This window comes from Erythrolamprus reginae, chromosome 2, assembly GCF_031021105.1.
Source record: "Erythrolamprus reginae isolate rEryReg1 chromosome 2, rEryReg1.hap1, whole genome shotgun sequence".
NCBI lineage: Eukaryota > Metazoa > Chordata > Lepidosauria > Squamata > Dipsadidae > Erythrolamprus > Erythrolamprus reginae.
In genome coordinates this window covers 170,285,568-170,301,674 of record NC_091951.1, presented here as the reverse complement: position 1 = coordinate 170,301,674, position 16,107 = coordinate 170,285,568, and the positions used below count along the sequence as shown (strand labels likewise).

General features: G+C 43.6%; 1 protein-coding gene across 4 annotated transcripts in view; it reads left to right on the top strand.

The window, feature by feature from the left end:
* DGKA (diacylglycerol kinase alpha) overlaps window positions 1–16,107 on the top strand; it is a 120,812-nt gene that overhangs the window by 60,928 nt on the left and 43,777 nt on the right. For 3 of the 4 annotated variants that reach the window (XM_070740393.1, XM_070740394.1, XM_070740395.1), the window contains exons 2-5: window positions 9,432–9,527; window positions 10,246–10,322; window positions 15,316–15,445; window positions 15,653–15,733. In XM_070740393.1, the coding sequence (XP_070596494.1) occupies window positions 9,458–9,527; window positions 10,246–10,322; window positions 15,316–15,445; window positions 15,653–15,733 (358 nt within the window). In that variant the 5' untranslated portion in view covers window positions 9,432–9,457. Of the gene's footprint in view, window positions 1–9,431; window positions 9,528–10,245; window positions 10,323–15,315; window positions 15,446–15,652; window positions 15,734–16,107 lie in introns of those variants that run through there. The other variant, XM_070740396.1, reaches the window with a different exon arrangement.

Below are 16,107 nucleotides of genomic sequence, written 5' to 3'. Positions count from 1 at the left end.
TCAGTGGTTCCCAACCTTTCTAATACAGCGACACCTTAATACAGTTCCTCATGTTGTGGTGACCCCCAACCATAAGTCTAGCGCCAAATCTCCCAACAGAGCTTTAAGCTGATTGGCAGGAAGGTCAGAGGGACACCCCCACTGTAAACGCCTGGTTGGTCGGATTGTAAAACTATGTTCCAAGGCACCAGAATAGAAGCTTTTGTTCCTAACACCACGGGAAATTTATCTTTTCCCATGGCCTTAGGCGACCCCTGTGAAATGGTTGTTTGACCCCCAGAGAGGTCCAGACCCCCAGGTTGAGAACAACTGATTCTTTCTAGATGGATGCAAGGGGAAAGGCTTGGCTCTGCCAGTCAGTATACATAATAATAACAACAACAGAGTTGGAAGGGACCTTGGAGGTCTTCTAGTCCAACCCCCTGCTTAGGCAGGAAACCCTACACTACTTCCAACAAATGGTTATCCAATAGCTTCTTACAAACTTCCAGTGTTGGAGCATTTATGACTAGGGACCGCTGGAGCGCCACCACCTTCTCAACTTCTGATCTCAGGTCAGTGCAACTGTCATTAAAAACATGCCAATGGCCAAGCACTTGAATTTTGATCATCTGACCATGGGCATGCTGTAAGTGTGAAAACTGGTCATAAGTCACTTTTTTTGGTGTGGTTGTAACTTTGAACAGTGACTGAACAAATGATTGTAAGTTGAGATCTATTTGTAGAACTGACCATCTCGAAGTTTGTAGCCTGGTGCCTTCACCACTAAATATCTGCTATTATACACACACACACACTCTCTCTCTCTCTCTCACACACACACACCAGTTACAAACAATATAGCAAATTGTGAGGGGCACCACAATCAGGAAACCAGCTTTATTTCCTCCTTGCATTGAAACATCAATTTCTGTAAGAACCTTTACAGGTTGTCCTGGACTTACAACCAGAGATTCGCTTTACAACTATGGCGTAAAATGGGCAAAACTCAACAAGTGTCTTGCTTAGTAATAGAAATTTTGGGCTTACTTGTGGTTGTAAGTCGAGAACTACCTGTACTTTCCCATTGAGGAGACTGTTCACGGAGCCCCTTGCCTCCCCACTTATGTTTCACACACGTGGTATACTTGGCCAGCAATTAGCTGCAGTGAACTGCTTAATGCTATCTCATCATGGTTAAAGTGCCATCTGGGCTCATAGATGGTGCATTTATTACTGTTTAGTACTACTACCAAAAATCTGGATGAAGTTCTTTAATTTGCGTAGTTAAAATGACTTAATTGTTGATGGTCTTGGAATATAGCATGCTTCATTTATTTCCTCGGGGTTTTTTTCTAGCTATCTAAATGAAATGACCCAAACAGTTTCTTTAATTTTATAAAAGGCATGGCAGAACAGGAAATAATTTCAAAAGGACTAATTTTGGTCTTAGCAAAGACAGCTGGAAAAAGTTACGATGGCTAGAAAGAAAAGAGGAGGAGCCAGAGCTGAGGATCCTAACCTCTTCTTGTTTATGTTTTTAATTATCTATTTAATTCATTTTATTCTATCTTTATTTGGATAAATAAATACATTTCCTATCGTTATTATTGCTGTTGTTGTTATTATTATTTTAATTGTTATAATAATAATAATAATAATTATTATTATTATTATTATTATTATTATTATTATTATTATTATGTCAATACAACACAGCAAACAAGATCACTATGCTGGATTTTGTATTTCATCACCAGTCGGGCGCTTCCCAAGCACCTAGGACTGCGTGATGTAGCGGCGAATTATGTTTGCCCATCCCAGTAAAGCGGCCTTTTGCAATTGACAGATGGAGATTTTGTCAATTCCGATGGTTTTCAAATGTCCACTGAGATCCTTTGGCACTGCGCCCAGCGTGCCAAGTACCACTGGGATCACTTTCACTGGCTTATGCCAGAGTCGTTGCAGCTCGATTTTCACTAATTTCGTATTTCACTAATTTCTCTAGCTGCTTCTCCTCAATTCTGCTGTCCCCTGGGATTGCGATGTCGATGATCCATACTTTCTTTTTCTCCGCAGTCAGGATGTCTGGTGTGTTATGTTTCAGAATTCGGTCAATCGGAAGTCGGAAGTCCCACAGTAGTTTTGCTTGCTCATTTTTGACCACTTTTTCGGGCTTATGATCCCACCAGTTCTTTGCCACTGGTAAATGATAGTTCCGGCACAAGTTCCAGTGGATCATCTGTGCCACAGCATCATGTCTATGCTTGTAGTCAGTCTGTGTGATCTTTTTGCAGCAGCTGAGTATGTGATCGATTGTTTCATCTATTTCTTTACAGAGTCTGCACTTTGGATCGTCTGTTGATTTTTCAATTCTGGCTTTGACAGCATTTGTTCTAATGGCCTGTTCTTGTGCTGCCAGTATTAGTCCTTCTGTCTCCTTTTTGAGTGTTCCACTTGTAAGCCATGACCAGGTCTTTTTTTAATCCACTTTGCCTTCAATCTTCTCCAAGAACTGGCTATGCAATGCTTTGTTCCGCCAACTGTCCATACGACATTGAGTTACAGTTGTTGTTGTTGTTGTTGTTGTTGTTGTTATTATTATTATTATTATTATTATTATTATTAGTTATAAATAAATCAAGGCAGTGAACATATCTAATACTCCTTCCACCTCCTATTTTCTCCACAACAACAACCCTGTGAGGTAGGTTGGACTGAGAACGGGACTGACCCTCTCTCTGTTTTTTCATGCTTAAGATGAGACTAGAACTCATGGTCTCCTGGTTCCTTAACCACTACTAGACCAAACTGGCTCTCCAGTTACCCTGGAGAGAGCCACAGGAGAATAAAGCAGGCCAGGAGTCACTTTGAGCACACATGGTAGAATATTGAATGAATAAATGCACATTGAGGCCAACTGGATGTAACTTCTGCCTGCAGAGAAGGCTTGCTTTGAAGCATCTTATTGCATCATCAACTACAGGTAGTACTCGACATTACAACTGTAATGGCGCTTGCCTTAAATGATTGTCATAAAATGGCCAGGTTATGTGACCAACCGCATTTTGCAAAGTGCCAGGTTTCATCAAAACTGCTGTAAAACATGGTCATGTAAATGTGGCCATATTGCCAAGCCACGGAAGTGCGGTCACATGGCCATGAGAACTTCAGATCTGGGTTGTAAAGTCCCCTTTTCAGGCTGGTTGTAATTTTCAACGGTTGCTAAGCAACCAGTTGTAAATCGAGGCCTACTTGCCTCTATTCAGTAGGATTCTTTAGGTTTATTGTCATCTGCTCTAGAAAGCCCAGTGTTGCCGCTCTCAAAGAATTGATGTGACAGATTTGTGAAGCGTTTTTGTGCCAATAAAGGATGCTTTTAATGCAGGTCACAAATGTGCAGCAGGCCATTTGGCCTAATTGTGTAGAATCGCTTTTAGTTGATGAAGCCTCAGATGGTGGACGCGATTGTCCTAATTCTCTGGTTTACCACATGCTTTTTAACTCCCGCTGATCTTGATTTTACTCAGACTGGGTGAAGGGAGGTTGGCTAAGTGGAGCCAGAAAGTGGTGAATGCATTATTTTGTGAGGAGGTGGTGGTACCGCCAGCATTTTTAAAAAAGTGATAGCTTGCCCAGTCTGGAAGAAGCCCTCTCAAAATGCAGAGGATTCAATCAAATACTGCTGCCTTATTATAAATACTGTTTGTGTAAGTGGCTTCCACCCAATTGCCAGTATTCTTCAGTTTAAACTGCGGTCTCGATCTTTTACAACCTGGCTTGGAAAATTATCAGCCTGAAATGTGAAAAAAAATGCAAAGGGTGTTTGATTCTTTGATTTTGCTTGATGTAATGGCTTTTGATACCTTTTAGCACAGTTTTTCTGTGGACTGTCTATAACAGTGTTTCCCAACCTTGGCTACTTGAAGATATCTGGACTTCAACTCCCAGAATTCCCCAGCCAGCGAATGCTGGCTGGGGAATTCTGGGAGTTGAAGTCCAAATATCTTCAAGTGGCCAAGGTTGGGAAACACTGGTCTATAAGATATGGTCTGTGTCCATACTTTGCTTCTACTTTCAAGGGCAACCTCAGACACTAGCATGGTGACTATGCACCTGGACCATGTGCTGATGATACCTATGGGAGCTCCAAAACATCTTTCCCCTCTGAATCTAAAGGTTTAAAGCAGTGGTTCCCCACCGAAACATCTCTAAAATCCTGATGCCCCACTCTGTGACATATTCAAAAAGTAAACTCCTACTCATGTGGAGAAAGCTTAAAAGGCCATTAACTTGGTTTAAGCAAGGTTCCAAAATTTTTAAAATCAAATTGCGCCCCCCCCCCCCATGTGGGGTGTAGGCCCCACATTGGGAACCAGGGGTCTAAATGATCCTATCCCTGTTTCCTGCCCCACTGCTGTCACTGGAATCCTAAGGGAACTCTGTAGCCAGGAATTCAGTGAAGGGCTATCAACATTTTTACTACCCCACTGTGGGCATGGCTTACGCAGGACCCCCTGCATTTTCTTTAAACATCTTTCAGTGCAAATTTATTTATTTATTTATTTATTTATTGGATTTGTATGCCGCCCCTCTTCGTAGACTCGGGGCAGCTAACAACAGTAATAAAAACAGCATATAACAATCCAATATTAAAACAGTTAAAAAACCCTTATTATAAAACCAAACATACAGACATACATACATGCATAACATTGTAAAGGCCTAGGGAGAAAGAGTATCTCAGTTCCCACATGCCTGGCGGCAGAGGTGGGTTTTAAGAAGCTTATGAAAGGCAAGGAGGGTGGGGGCAATTCTAATCTCTGGGAGGAGTTGGTTCCAGAGGGTCGGGGCCGCCACAGAGAAGGCTCTTCCCCTGGGTCCCGCCAAGCGACATTGTTTAGTTGACGGGGCCCGGAGAAGACCCACTCTGTGGGACCTAACTGGTCGCTGGGATTCGTGCGGCAGAAGACGGTCCCTAATTTGGTCCGATGCCATGAAGGGCTTTATAGGTCATAACCAACACTTTGAATTGTGACCGGAAACTGATCGGCAACCAATGCAGACTGCGGAGTGTTGGTGTGACATGGGCATGACTGCTCTCACAGCTGCATTCTGCACGATCTGAAGTTTCCGAACACTTTTCAAAGGTAGCCCCATGTAGAGAGCGTTACAGTGGTCAAGCCTTGAGGTGATGAGGGCATGAGTGACTGTGAGCAGTGAGTCCCGGTCCAGATAGGGCCGCAACTGGTGCACCAGGCGAACCTGGGCAAATGCCCCCCTCGCCACAGCCGAAAGATGTTTCTCTATTGGGTGCTATGGGGTGGAGCTCCATTTTCACTACCCCACTGCATCCCCCCACCCCGTCCAGGCAGTAGCCCATCCCTACAGGAATTCCTGTTGCCAACTTTAGGTAATGCATCTACAGCGACCTTTCCGTGATGGTCTACCAATGTTATTGTGTTTACCCCTTTAGACTACAATTATCATAGGACACTCTGTGTGGGACATCCATCATGCTTGGTTGGAGGCTGGAGCTGGGGGGAAATGGTAATGGCCAAGTTACTAAGCTGAGCACTTGAGATATACATATTAACTATGCCCTGAAGTGCCGGCTCCCAACTTGGGGAGCCAAGTTCTTCAATATTTTGTTTATGGCCTCAAATGCAGAGGTGGGTTCTTTCCACTTCGGACCGGTTCTCTAGAACTGGTAGCAGGAATTTCCTCCTGCTTGATGAACCAGCAGCGATGGCTGGCTGGACATGCCTTTGCATCAGTCTTCTGGTTTGAAATCTGTCCACCGGAGCCAAATGTAAGCGAAAATAATAACCCTCTGCGCTTGCACAGACGAGTTTAACCTAGGAGTGATGGGGCACGTGTATGAGTGTAGAGACCGCACATGCACAAAACGCGCACTTCTGGCACGACCCCAGAACCGGTAGTGAAGGTAAATAGAACCCACCACTGATCTAAAGATACCTAATAACCATCTCCATCTTTACCATTCAAAGACGTATGGATTGTTGACATTGGTGCGAAGATCCTACTGCATCTACCCCGATTGGGATGGGCAATCTTTCTTTAAAAAAAAAATAAAATAAAAAATTTTAAATTAATTTTTCTTTAAGACAAACAAGACAGACAACATTTAACATTTAAAGGAGCTACCATTGCTCCACTAAGCGTAGAGGTCTTACTAATACAGAAAAAAAGACTAATTTAGATCAATACAGAAAAATAATTCATAATATACTGCTATAATATAACATCTACTTCGGTATTTCCATTTTGGGGGAAAGATCAAAAGCAACGTGAGAAAATATTATTTTACTGAAAGAGTAGTAGATCCTTGGAACAAACTTCCAGCAGACGTGGTTGGTAAATCCACAGTAACTGAATTTAAACCTGCCTGGGATAAACATATATCCATTGTAAGATAAAATACAGGAAATAGTATAAGGGCAGACTAGATGGACCATGAGGTCTTTTTCTGCCGTCAATCTTCTATGTTTTCTATGTTGACATTATAATTAAAATAATTGGAGTCAATTCGTAATGCTAAAAACTGGGCAATTTTTCTTGTGCACTTCAACTCCCAGAATTTCTGAGCCAGCCATCCAGCGGTAAAATCCAGCAGGTTCTGACAGGTTCTGGAGAACGTGGTAGTGGAAATTTTGAGTAGTTTGGAGAATTGGCAAATACTGTCTCTGGCTGGCCACAGAGTGGAGAGGGAATGGGGATTTTGTAGTATCCTTCCCCTGCAATGCCCACAGAACCATTAGGGAACATTTTTGAATTTCAGCCCTGCAGCCATATGCATGTCAAAAAGTTGCCATAGTTGTTGCCCAGCCCTGGCCTAGATATAGAGGTTGTCATTATGAAATGGAATTTATGAGTGCCTATGATATTTCAGGGTGGTTTCTTCACCCAAGCCAATGTCTTCATGATTTATGTAATGGGGTGGGATGAATGCTTTTTGTTCCGGGTTTCTTCATTCCTTCTTTTCTCATCTTATTGTAGGTTGTGTGTATGTACACAGCTCAAAAAAATTAAAGGGAACGCCTAAACAACACAATATAACTCTAAGTAAATCAAACTTCTGCAAAATCAAACTGTCCACTTAGGAAGCAACACTGACTGACAATCCATTTCACATGCTGTTGTGCACATTCCACTTTGTACAGAACAAAGTATTCCATGAGAATATTTCATTCATTCAGATCTAGGAGGGTTCCCTTTATTTTTTGAGCAGTATACATAAAATATATACAAGTAGTTCTTGACTTACAACTACTTGTTTAGCGACCGTTTGAAATTATGACATGAAAAAAGTGCCTTAGATCCAGTCCTCACACTTACAACCATTGCAGCATCCCTGTGGTCATGTGATCAAAATTGGGCTGCTTGGCAATCAGGTCATATGATCTCCATTGGTGATCTTCCCAGCCAACTTCTCACAAGCAAAGTCAGTGGCAGAAGCGGGACTCGTTTTACATACATGTGACTCACTTACATACGGCATAAAAAGTTGTGAAATTGTACAATGTAAGTTTCAGTCTTAGTTGCGGTTATAAGTCAAAGACAATGTGGAAAGAGAGAAAGAGGGATGGGGTCACATATGTTAACCCTAACCTTTTGAGACCAGATCTCTGGGACTCACTGATAAGAAATTCAGTGGCTAACAACAGTTTTAATGTATACTGCTGAAAAAAATAAAGGGAACACTCAACAACACATCCTAGATCTGAATGAATGAAATATTCTCATGGAATACTTTGTTCTGTACAAAGCTGAATGTGCATGAGAAATTGATTGTCAATCAGTGTTGCTTCCTAAGTGGACAGTTTGATTTCACAGAAGTTTGATTTACTTGGAGTTATCTTGTGTTGTTTAAGTGTTCCCTTTATTTTTTTGAGCAGTATATTTTAAAGAAGCAGGATCCAGAAACATTCTTCTTAATAAAGATGGCACTGGAAGCTGTAGCTCTGCTTTGTGGCATGTTGACCTCTCTCAAGTTAACCAATCAATAAAAACGTAAAACTAAAAAGGATTTTTTAAAAGACTAGGATGAGCCTTTTACAGATAGTCTTCTATTTACAACCACATTTGAGCCTCCGTCTTCCACTGTCAAGTGAGTTTTGCCCCATTTTACAACCTTTCTTAGGTTGTAAATTGTAAGTTGCTTACTGAATCATGGCAAACATTGTTATGTTACACTTGTTAAGTAAAAGTGACTTTCCCATTGACTTTGCTTGGCACAAGTTTGCAAAAGGGGATCCCATGACCCCAAGATTCTTCAATACATGCCAGGCGTCGAGCGTCCAAATTTTGATCACATAACCACAAGGCTTCTGCAACTGTCCAAGGTGTGAAAACGGATCACAAGTCACTTTTTCCAGTGTCGTTGTAACTTCAAACGGCCACTCAAATGAATGGCTGGAAGCCCAGGACTACCTGTGCTTGGGATGGAGGAGTGGGAATGTTGTCTGGTGTCTGTGGGCATCAGGCTGGGGATGCCAGATTGTGACACGCTCTCAGTTCCACTCATTTGCACAGAAGTTTTCTGCTGTAAGTGAGCTGCCCAAAACATGCCCCCTCCAGCAGCTTCCTGAAAACCTCCCTTGCACTCACTGCCAGGATTGTATCTCTGTGAAATGCGTGGCGTTTCCGCCAATAACACTCAAAAACTCCATTAAATTTTAATGGCATCCAACTTGGCGTACTCTGCAGCAGACTGGTATAAATTGCTAAATTGATTCACAATCGCGCCCCAAACTGCTTTTTTCCTTCCACCTTTCGATCGGAATGATCTCGTTTTGACTGCCTACCGTCTCGCCTCTGGATCCCTCCATCTTTCCCAGCCCTGCAGGGGGTCTTCTGGAGAAAAAAAATGGGCTTGCCCTGGGGCAAAAGGTGCCGAAATTGCTTTGGTGGCTGTTCTCCCACCCACGCAGGTAATTGGGGACTGTCCCTTTAAACAGGCTGAATGCGTGAGCTTGTCCAGATTTTTTTTAAAAAAGCTTCCGTGCAACATGTTTCTTCCTTTGGGCGATGCCCCACCGCTGCCGGGCTTCTTTTTGCTTGGCTTGGCTTCATTCGGGATTCCACCTGCATCAGGAGCAAAGCCTTTGGCATCTCTGCGTCGCTCCAGGAGTCAAAGCCTCCAGCCGCTGTTGGTACGTCTCCCTTTCTCAGCCTGTGCAGCTGGAATCTTGCCTCTCCATGGGGCTCCCCGTGCCGTTGCCAAATTCCTAGTTACTGCTCCGGAAGCCCATTGTGCCAGGGAAGAATGTGCTGGCTCAGCGGATCAGTCTGGAGAATGTGAGGAGCATGCCGAGGGGGAGAAAGAGAGAAAGAGAGTGGGGGTTGTGTGCCTAGAGAGCACCTTCTCCGCCTGTCTCATCTTTGTCCCTTGCTGTCTTAATGACATCTCCTGATTCTTCTGTTTGCAGACATAAATTGGAGCAAGAACAGCGTCATGTCTGATGGCAAAGAGTGGGCCACCCTCAGCCCGAAGGAGTTCACCCAGCTGCAGAAGTATATTGACTGTGAGTCCCGTTCTTTCTCCCTTTGTACGAACAGGCTTCTCTTAGAGGGATGGAGGCAGGACCTATGAAAGCTAGAACTTCCTCTCTAAAATCAGAGCTCGTACCAACTCCTTAGAACTTAAATCTGGTTTGCTTGAGCATTGAGAAAGGAATAGCTGCCATTTCTATGCAGGTCCCAGGCAGGCTCATAGGATAATTCTTTTGTCCTACCCCACATCCATCTGTTCCCTCTCTCCCCTCCCCCCAAACCCAGTAGCATTAGCGTGAGTCTTATGCGGTATGCACAAATCACAGTTGAGTGTCCGGAGACAAATATCGAGCTTTTGAGGAATCTGCTGAACAGTATAATCTTTTTAATTTTGGCTTGTTTTGAATTGAAATTCTGGGGTGACTCCATTCTGCAAGTTAGATACCTCATATTTTGATACACCCAGGTTAAGATTTGCATCAGGTGGATAGGATGCCTCGTTGCAACTCTCCGGTTCTTATATCACTTTGAAACTTAGGGCGGAATTCAGAGAGTTTTAATTGTTGGCTAATGGAAATGCCATGCCTGACACATTTCCCCGTTATAGTATGAACTGTATCCCCACACTTTTTTCCCCCTTAGAAACATAGAAGATTGATAGCAGAAAAAGACCTCATGGTCCAGCTAGTCTGCCCTTATACTATTTCCTTGTTCTACAGATCACAGTCTTCATTGTTTCTTGCTCCACAGATAGCAGCAAAAAAGTTCAGGATGTGTTGAAGGAATTTTATGGAGAGGGTACATTATCTCAGCATCGACAAGGGGATGTGAGTATCTTCTTCTCCTCCAACATTTACTTACTTACTTACTTACTTACTTACTTACTTACTTACTTACTTACTTATTTACTTATTCATTCATTTAAACATGTACAGGTTAGTAGTCATTTGTATAAACATAGCATAAGCAAAAAAAAGTATGAATAAATGAGGAAAATAGGACATTTGGACAGGAATGGTAGGCACAGTGGTACGCTTATGCACACCCCTTACAGACCACTTAGAAATGGGGAGAGGTTGACTGTAGATAGTCTAAGGCTTGGGGGTTGGGTTTTGTTTTATTTTTTGCCTTGCTATGTTGTATATTTGCCTTAAGTATTTACCTGCAAGGTGACTTTGCAAATCAATACAACATCTTTCCAAACACTTTGGGTATCTTCTCTCTTTTGCACACAAATTCTGGGTTTCCATGATGCTTAGCTGCTAGATCTGCAGGTGGTTCAAATCTCATCACCGGCTCAAGGTTGACTCAGCCTTCCATCCTTCCAAGGTGGGTAAAATGAGGACCCGGATTGGGGGGGCCATACGCTGACTCTATTTAAAAAGTGCTATTGCTAACAGGTTGTAAGCCGCCCTGAGTCTAAGGAGAAGGGCGGCATAAAAAATTGAATAAATAAATAAATACAATTGTGGGATGTCCTGGAGGGCAGCAATAGTGTCATATAAACTCTAAATCTCAGCTGTTTGACCCAGTGTGCGTTAGGATTTAGCTCAGCAGTGGGTTGTACATGATTTTGCTACTGGTTCGTTTGTCTGCGCAGAAGTGTCATGGGCGGGTGGTGGGTGGAGCTTCCTACCGCTGATGTTACCAGTTCTAAGAACCAATCTGAACTGGGAGCAACCCACCACTGGTTTAGCTCCAAAGAGACCTGAACTTATTTGCAACTAAACCAGTCCTTTATCAATTCACTCTGCCACGTCACAAGCACACTTTGCAAAAGTTGATGATCTCCCCCAGTGACAGTGATCAAGATGATGTCCTAGAGCAGTGTTTCCCAACTTTGGCAACTTGAAGGTATCTGGACTTCAACTCCCAGAATTCCCCAGCCAGCATTTGCTGGCTGGGGAATTCTGGGAGTTGAAGTCCAAATATCTTCAAGTTGCCAAGGTTGGGAAACACTGTCCTAGAGAGCCCCATAAAAATGGAACATCATTTCAGAGACATGGTTTTCCTGTGCAGCTATTTTGGCTTCGTCTAGTCTTTGGTCACACTGGGGTTGTGCATGAGAACAAGGAGCAGAAACAAGCAAGGTAGGATGTGGTTCTCTAGAGCAAAGGTCTTCAAACTTGGCAACTTTAATACTTGGGACTTCAACTCCCAGAATTACTGGCTGGAGAATTCTGGGAGTTGATGTCCCCAAGTCTTAAAGTTGCCAAGTTTGGGGGTGCCTGCTCTAGAACCTATCCAGGGTAGCACAATCTCCAAATTACCCAACCCATGCTTGTCTCTCTGCTGGAGGAAAATAAAAAATTGCAGGAAGTGGGAAGAGAAATGATCGTATTCCAACCTCCCTTGTAGCAGTTGGGAGTTGGGGAGGGTGCTATAATGTTTATGTTTATGTTTATTAGATTTGTATGCCGCCCCTCTCCGTAGACTCGGGGCTGCTCACAACACAATAAAAACAGTTCATAACAAATCTAATAATTTACAATTTAAGATATTTTTTAAAAAACCATTATTAAGTAGACATACATACAAGCATACCATACATAAATTGTATAGGCCCAGGGGAGATATTTCAGTTCCCCCATGCCTCACGACAAAGGTGGGTTTTAAGGAGTTTACGAAAGGCAAGGAGGGTAGGGGCAGTTCTAATCTCTGGAGGGAGCTGGTTCCAGAGAGTCGGGGCCGCCACAGAGAAGGCTGTTCCCTTGGGGCCCGCCAACCAGCATTGTTTAGTTGACGGGACCCAGAGAAGGCCCACTCTGTGGGACCTAATCGGTCGCTGGGATTCGTGCGGCAGGAGGCGGTCTCGGAGATATTCTGGTCCGATGCCATGAAGGGCTTTAAAGGTCATAAACAACACTTTGAATTGTGACTGGAAACTGATCGGCAACCAATGCAGACTGCGGAGTGTTGGTGTAACATGGGCATACCTAGGGAAGCCCATGATTGCTCTCGCAGCTGCACTCTGCACGATCTGAATTTTCTGAACACTTTTCAAATGTAGCCCCATGTAGAGAGCGTTACAGTAGTTGAACCTCGAGGTGATAAGGGCATGAAGTGATGCCCTCATCACCTCGAGGTTCGACTACTGTAATGCTCTCTACATGGGGCTACCTTTGAAAAGTGTTCGGAAACTTCAGATCGTGCAGAATGCAGCTGCGAGAGCAGTCATGGGCTTACCTAGGTACTGTATGCCCATGTTTCACCATCACTCCGCAGTCTGCATTGGCTGCCGATCAGTTTCCGGTCACAATTCAAAGTGTTGGTTATGACCTTTAAAGCCCTTCATGGCACTGGACCAGAATATCTCCGAGACCGCCTCCTGCTGCACGAATCCCAGCGACCGATTAGGTCCCACAGAGTGGGCCTTCTCCGGGTCCCGTCAACTAAACAATGTCGGTTGGCGGGCCCCAGGGGAAGAGCCTTCTCTGTGGCGGCACCGGCCCTCTGGAACCAACTCCCCCCGGAGATTAGAACTGCCCCTACTCTTCCTGCCTTCCGTAAACTCCTTAAAACCCACCTTTGCCGTCAGGCATGGGGGAACTGAAACATCTCCCCCTGGGCATGTTTAATTTATATATGGTATGCTTGTGTGTATGTCTGTTAGTATATGGGGTCTGTTTTAAATCTTTAAATATTTTTAAATTTGTCAAATTATTTATGATTTGTTTCCACGTGTTGTGAGCCGCCCCGAGTCTTCGGAGAGGGGCGGCATATAAATCTAAGTAATAAATAAATAATAAAATAAAATAATAAAATAAATGAGTGACTGTGAGCAGTGAGTCCCGGTCCAAATAATACAGTTGCTGCCTGACCCAGCTATTCCAGATGGTCTGCTGATGGCATATGGAAGCAGCATACTAACTACATCAGCTGTGCTACGCAGATAGAGCCATAGAATTACAGCGAGGGCTTTGTAGTCCAATCCCCAATTCCGAGCAGGAAGTCCAGTGCTGTGGGAGCCAGAAGGTATCAGTCAGATTCTGATTTGAGGGTTTCCAGCATAAAAGAGCCCTCTTACTAATTAATTAATTAATCAATTAATTAATTAATTAATTAATTAATTGGACTTTTATGCCGCCCCTCTCCGAGGACTCTTCCCAAGGAATGGACTCATTGGTCACATGTAAATCTAAATTTCTAAAGATTATGACCCTTTGTAATCTAGATCTGGTTCTACTCCCTGCAGAAGTAGAGAACAACCCTTTGCCCGCCCTTGTGTGATAACTCTTACCTGAGGGGCTTTCATATCCTCTTTTTGGTCTTCTCCTCTGTAATAAGCTGTAAATAATCATCTCCTTTCAGCTTTCTTCCTTTTTTTCTGCACCCCCAAGTGCCTTGGTTGCCATCCACTGAGCCATCTTCATTGTGTCTGTATCAGTGGTAGGCAACATAGTGACTTTCAAATATGTTGGATTCAGCTCTAGCCTGCATGACCAATAGCAAGAAGTTGTTGCAAGGTACTGCATTGTTTAGCTCCTGTCCTACATCCTTTCAAAATGTTTCTTGCCCAGAACTGAAAGCATAACTTCAAGTACAGTCTAAAGCAGGGGTAGGCAAAGTTGGTTCTTCTCTGACATGTGGACTTCAACTTCCAGAATTCCTGAGCTAGCATGATTGGCTCAGGAATTTTGGGAGTTGAAGTCCACGAGTCACAGAAGAGCCAACTTTGCCTACCCCTGGTCTAAAGTCTTATTGGTTCATCGCACAGTCAACCATAGGTCGGGAGAAGATTTAGGATTTTATCCACCTACCAAGTCCTCCCAAAGGATTCAGGTTAGGCAGATGTGGATGTTTGATGGCATTAGAAGTATCATTTCGGGACGTACATTGCAGGATGTAAGCTGGTCTGAGTAAAACTGCCTCTTGCAATTGACTGATGTTGAATTAGTCAATGCCAATAGTGTCAAGTTGTGCTCTAGTTGTTTGGAGATTATTACGCCCAACTATTTAGTACTGCCGCTTAGTTAGGTTTCTGACGCTTCTTTTTGTTCATTAACTAAAATTATTTTTTCTACTATTTATCTTGGTGTGCTACTTTTCCTCTCCTCCACTCTAAAACGTGGCCTTGGTATTTGGTTTTCCATTCTGCCAATTATTTGAGAGTTTATTCTTCCTTCTGAGCTGTTGGTGAATCCTCCAATTACATTACATCATTTTCAGATCTGACATGTCCCCCATTCCTTCATCTAAGCTGAACATGTTCAGAAATACGAAAGTCAATCAAGGGGCAGCCACTCAGGTCGTCCTTCCAGCCTCTCTTGCAAACTCATCTTGTAGTAAAGTAGCTTTTTAACCAAAAATGTCCAACATGGGTTTGTAACACCCCCACCCCCCAAATCCCTGTTGCCAATGTTACCGATTTATTTTGGTATCTTTAAACGCCATCCTTTCGTTCGCACATAGGACACACAAGGTGACATATATCCTAAAACTGACTCCATCCTCCCTTCCTATGTTCTGACATTCAACAGCTCCACTGGGGCTTATCCTAACCCTCCACCCCATCACTCCACATGTTCTTCTTGTTTGAAGTATACGCAATGATTTCTTTCTGGGCCCATTAATCACAATTTCATTAGTTCCAGTAGCAACCAAACAATGGGGAACAGCCATCCTGTTTCCCATTAAAATGAGAAATAACATTTTTACCATTCCCTGCATGCAGCAATATATCTAGCGCTGAAGTGACACGTTATTAGCTGAGTCAAAGCTCCGCTTTTTGGCACAATCAATAGGGAATGTCAGTAGCGGTGATTCCTGGCATCCTTCTCTTTGGCTTTGCCTTTATTCCTCTGATAATGCTGTTCTCAGTTAATAGACTTCGAAGGCTTCAAGCTCTTCCTGAAAACTTACTTGGAAGCAGAGGAGATCTCAGATGAACTTTGCTGTCACCTCTTCATGTCTTTCCAGACCACGGCAGGACAAACCACAAAAGAGCCAGGTATGTCATCTTGGCAAGCTGCCCCACATAAAATATTGACCTTCCTCTGAGGTTTTGGGGAAGAGGGCGGGTTTGCATCATTTCTGCCCCCCCTCCATCCCGTTTTTAGTAAGGGTCTCTTTGATGAGGGCTGGGTAAGGCAGGCGGAATATGAGGCAGTTCTGAGGACGAAGGATTACTTAACCCAGTGTGCTCTCTGCTTTTCAGCCAGTGGTTTCGTTTGCGTCAATGACGTCTCTTGTTACTTCTCGCTGCTAGAAGGAGGGAGGCCCGAAGACAAACTGGAATGTGAGTACTGCAAAGGATCAAGAGAGCAGAATAGCAGCCAAAGGTCTCAGATCAGAGCTTGATTTTGACTGGGGAAATCTGATTTTGGTAATTCTTCAGAACAGAGAACCAACTTGTTGTCATTAAGATATCTCCTTCTTTCCGTCTTCCCTTCCTTCCTTCCTTCCTTCCTTCCTTCCTTCCTACCTACCTTCCTCTTTTCCTCCCTCCCTTCCTTTCCTCCTTTCCTCCTTTCCTCCCTCCCTTCCTTTCCTCCTTTCCTCCCTCCCTCCTTCCTTCCTTTCCTCCCTCCCTTCCTTTCCTCCTTTCCTCCTTCCTTCCTTCCTTCCTCCCTTCCTTCCTTTCCTCCCTCCCTTCCTTTCCTCCTTCCCTCC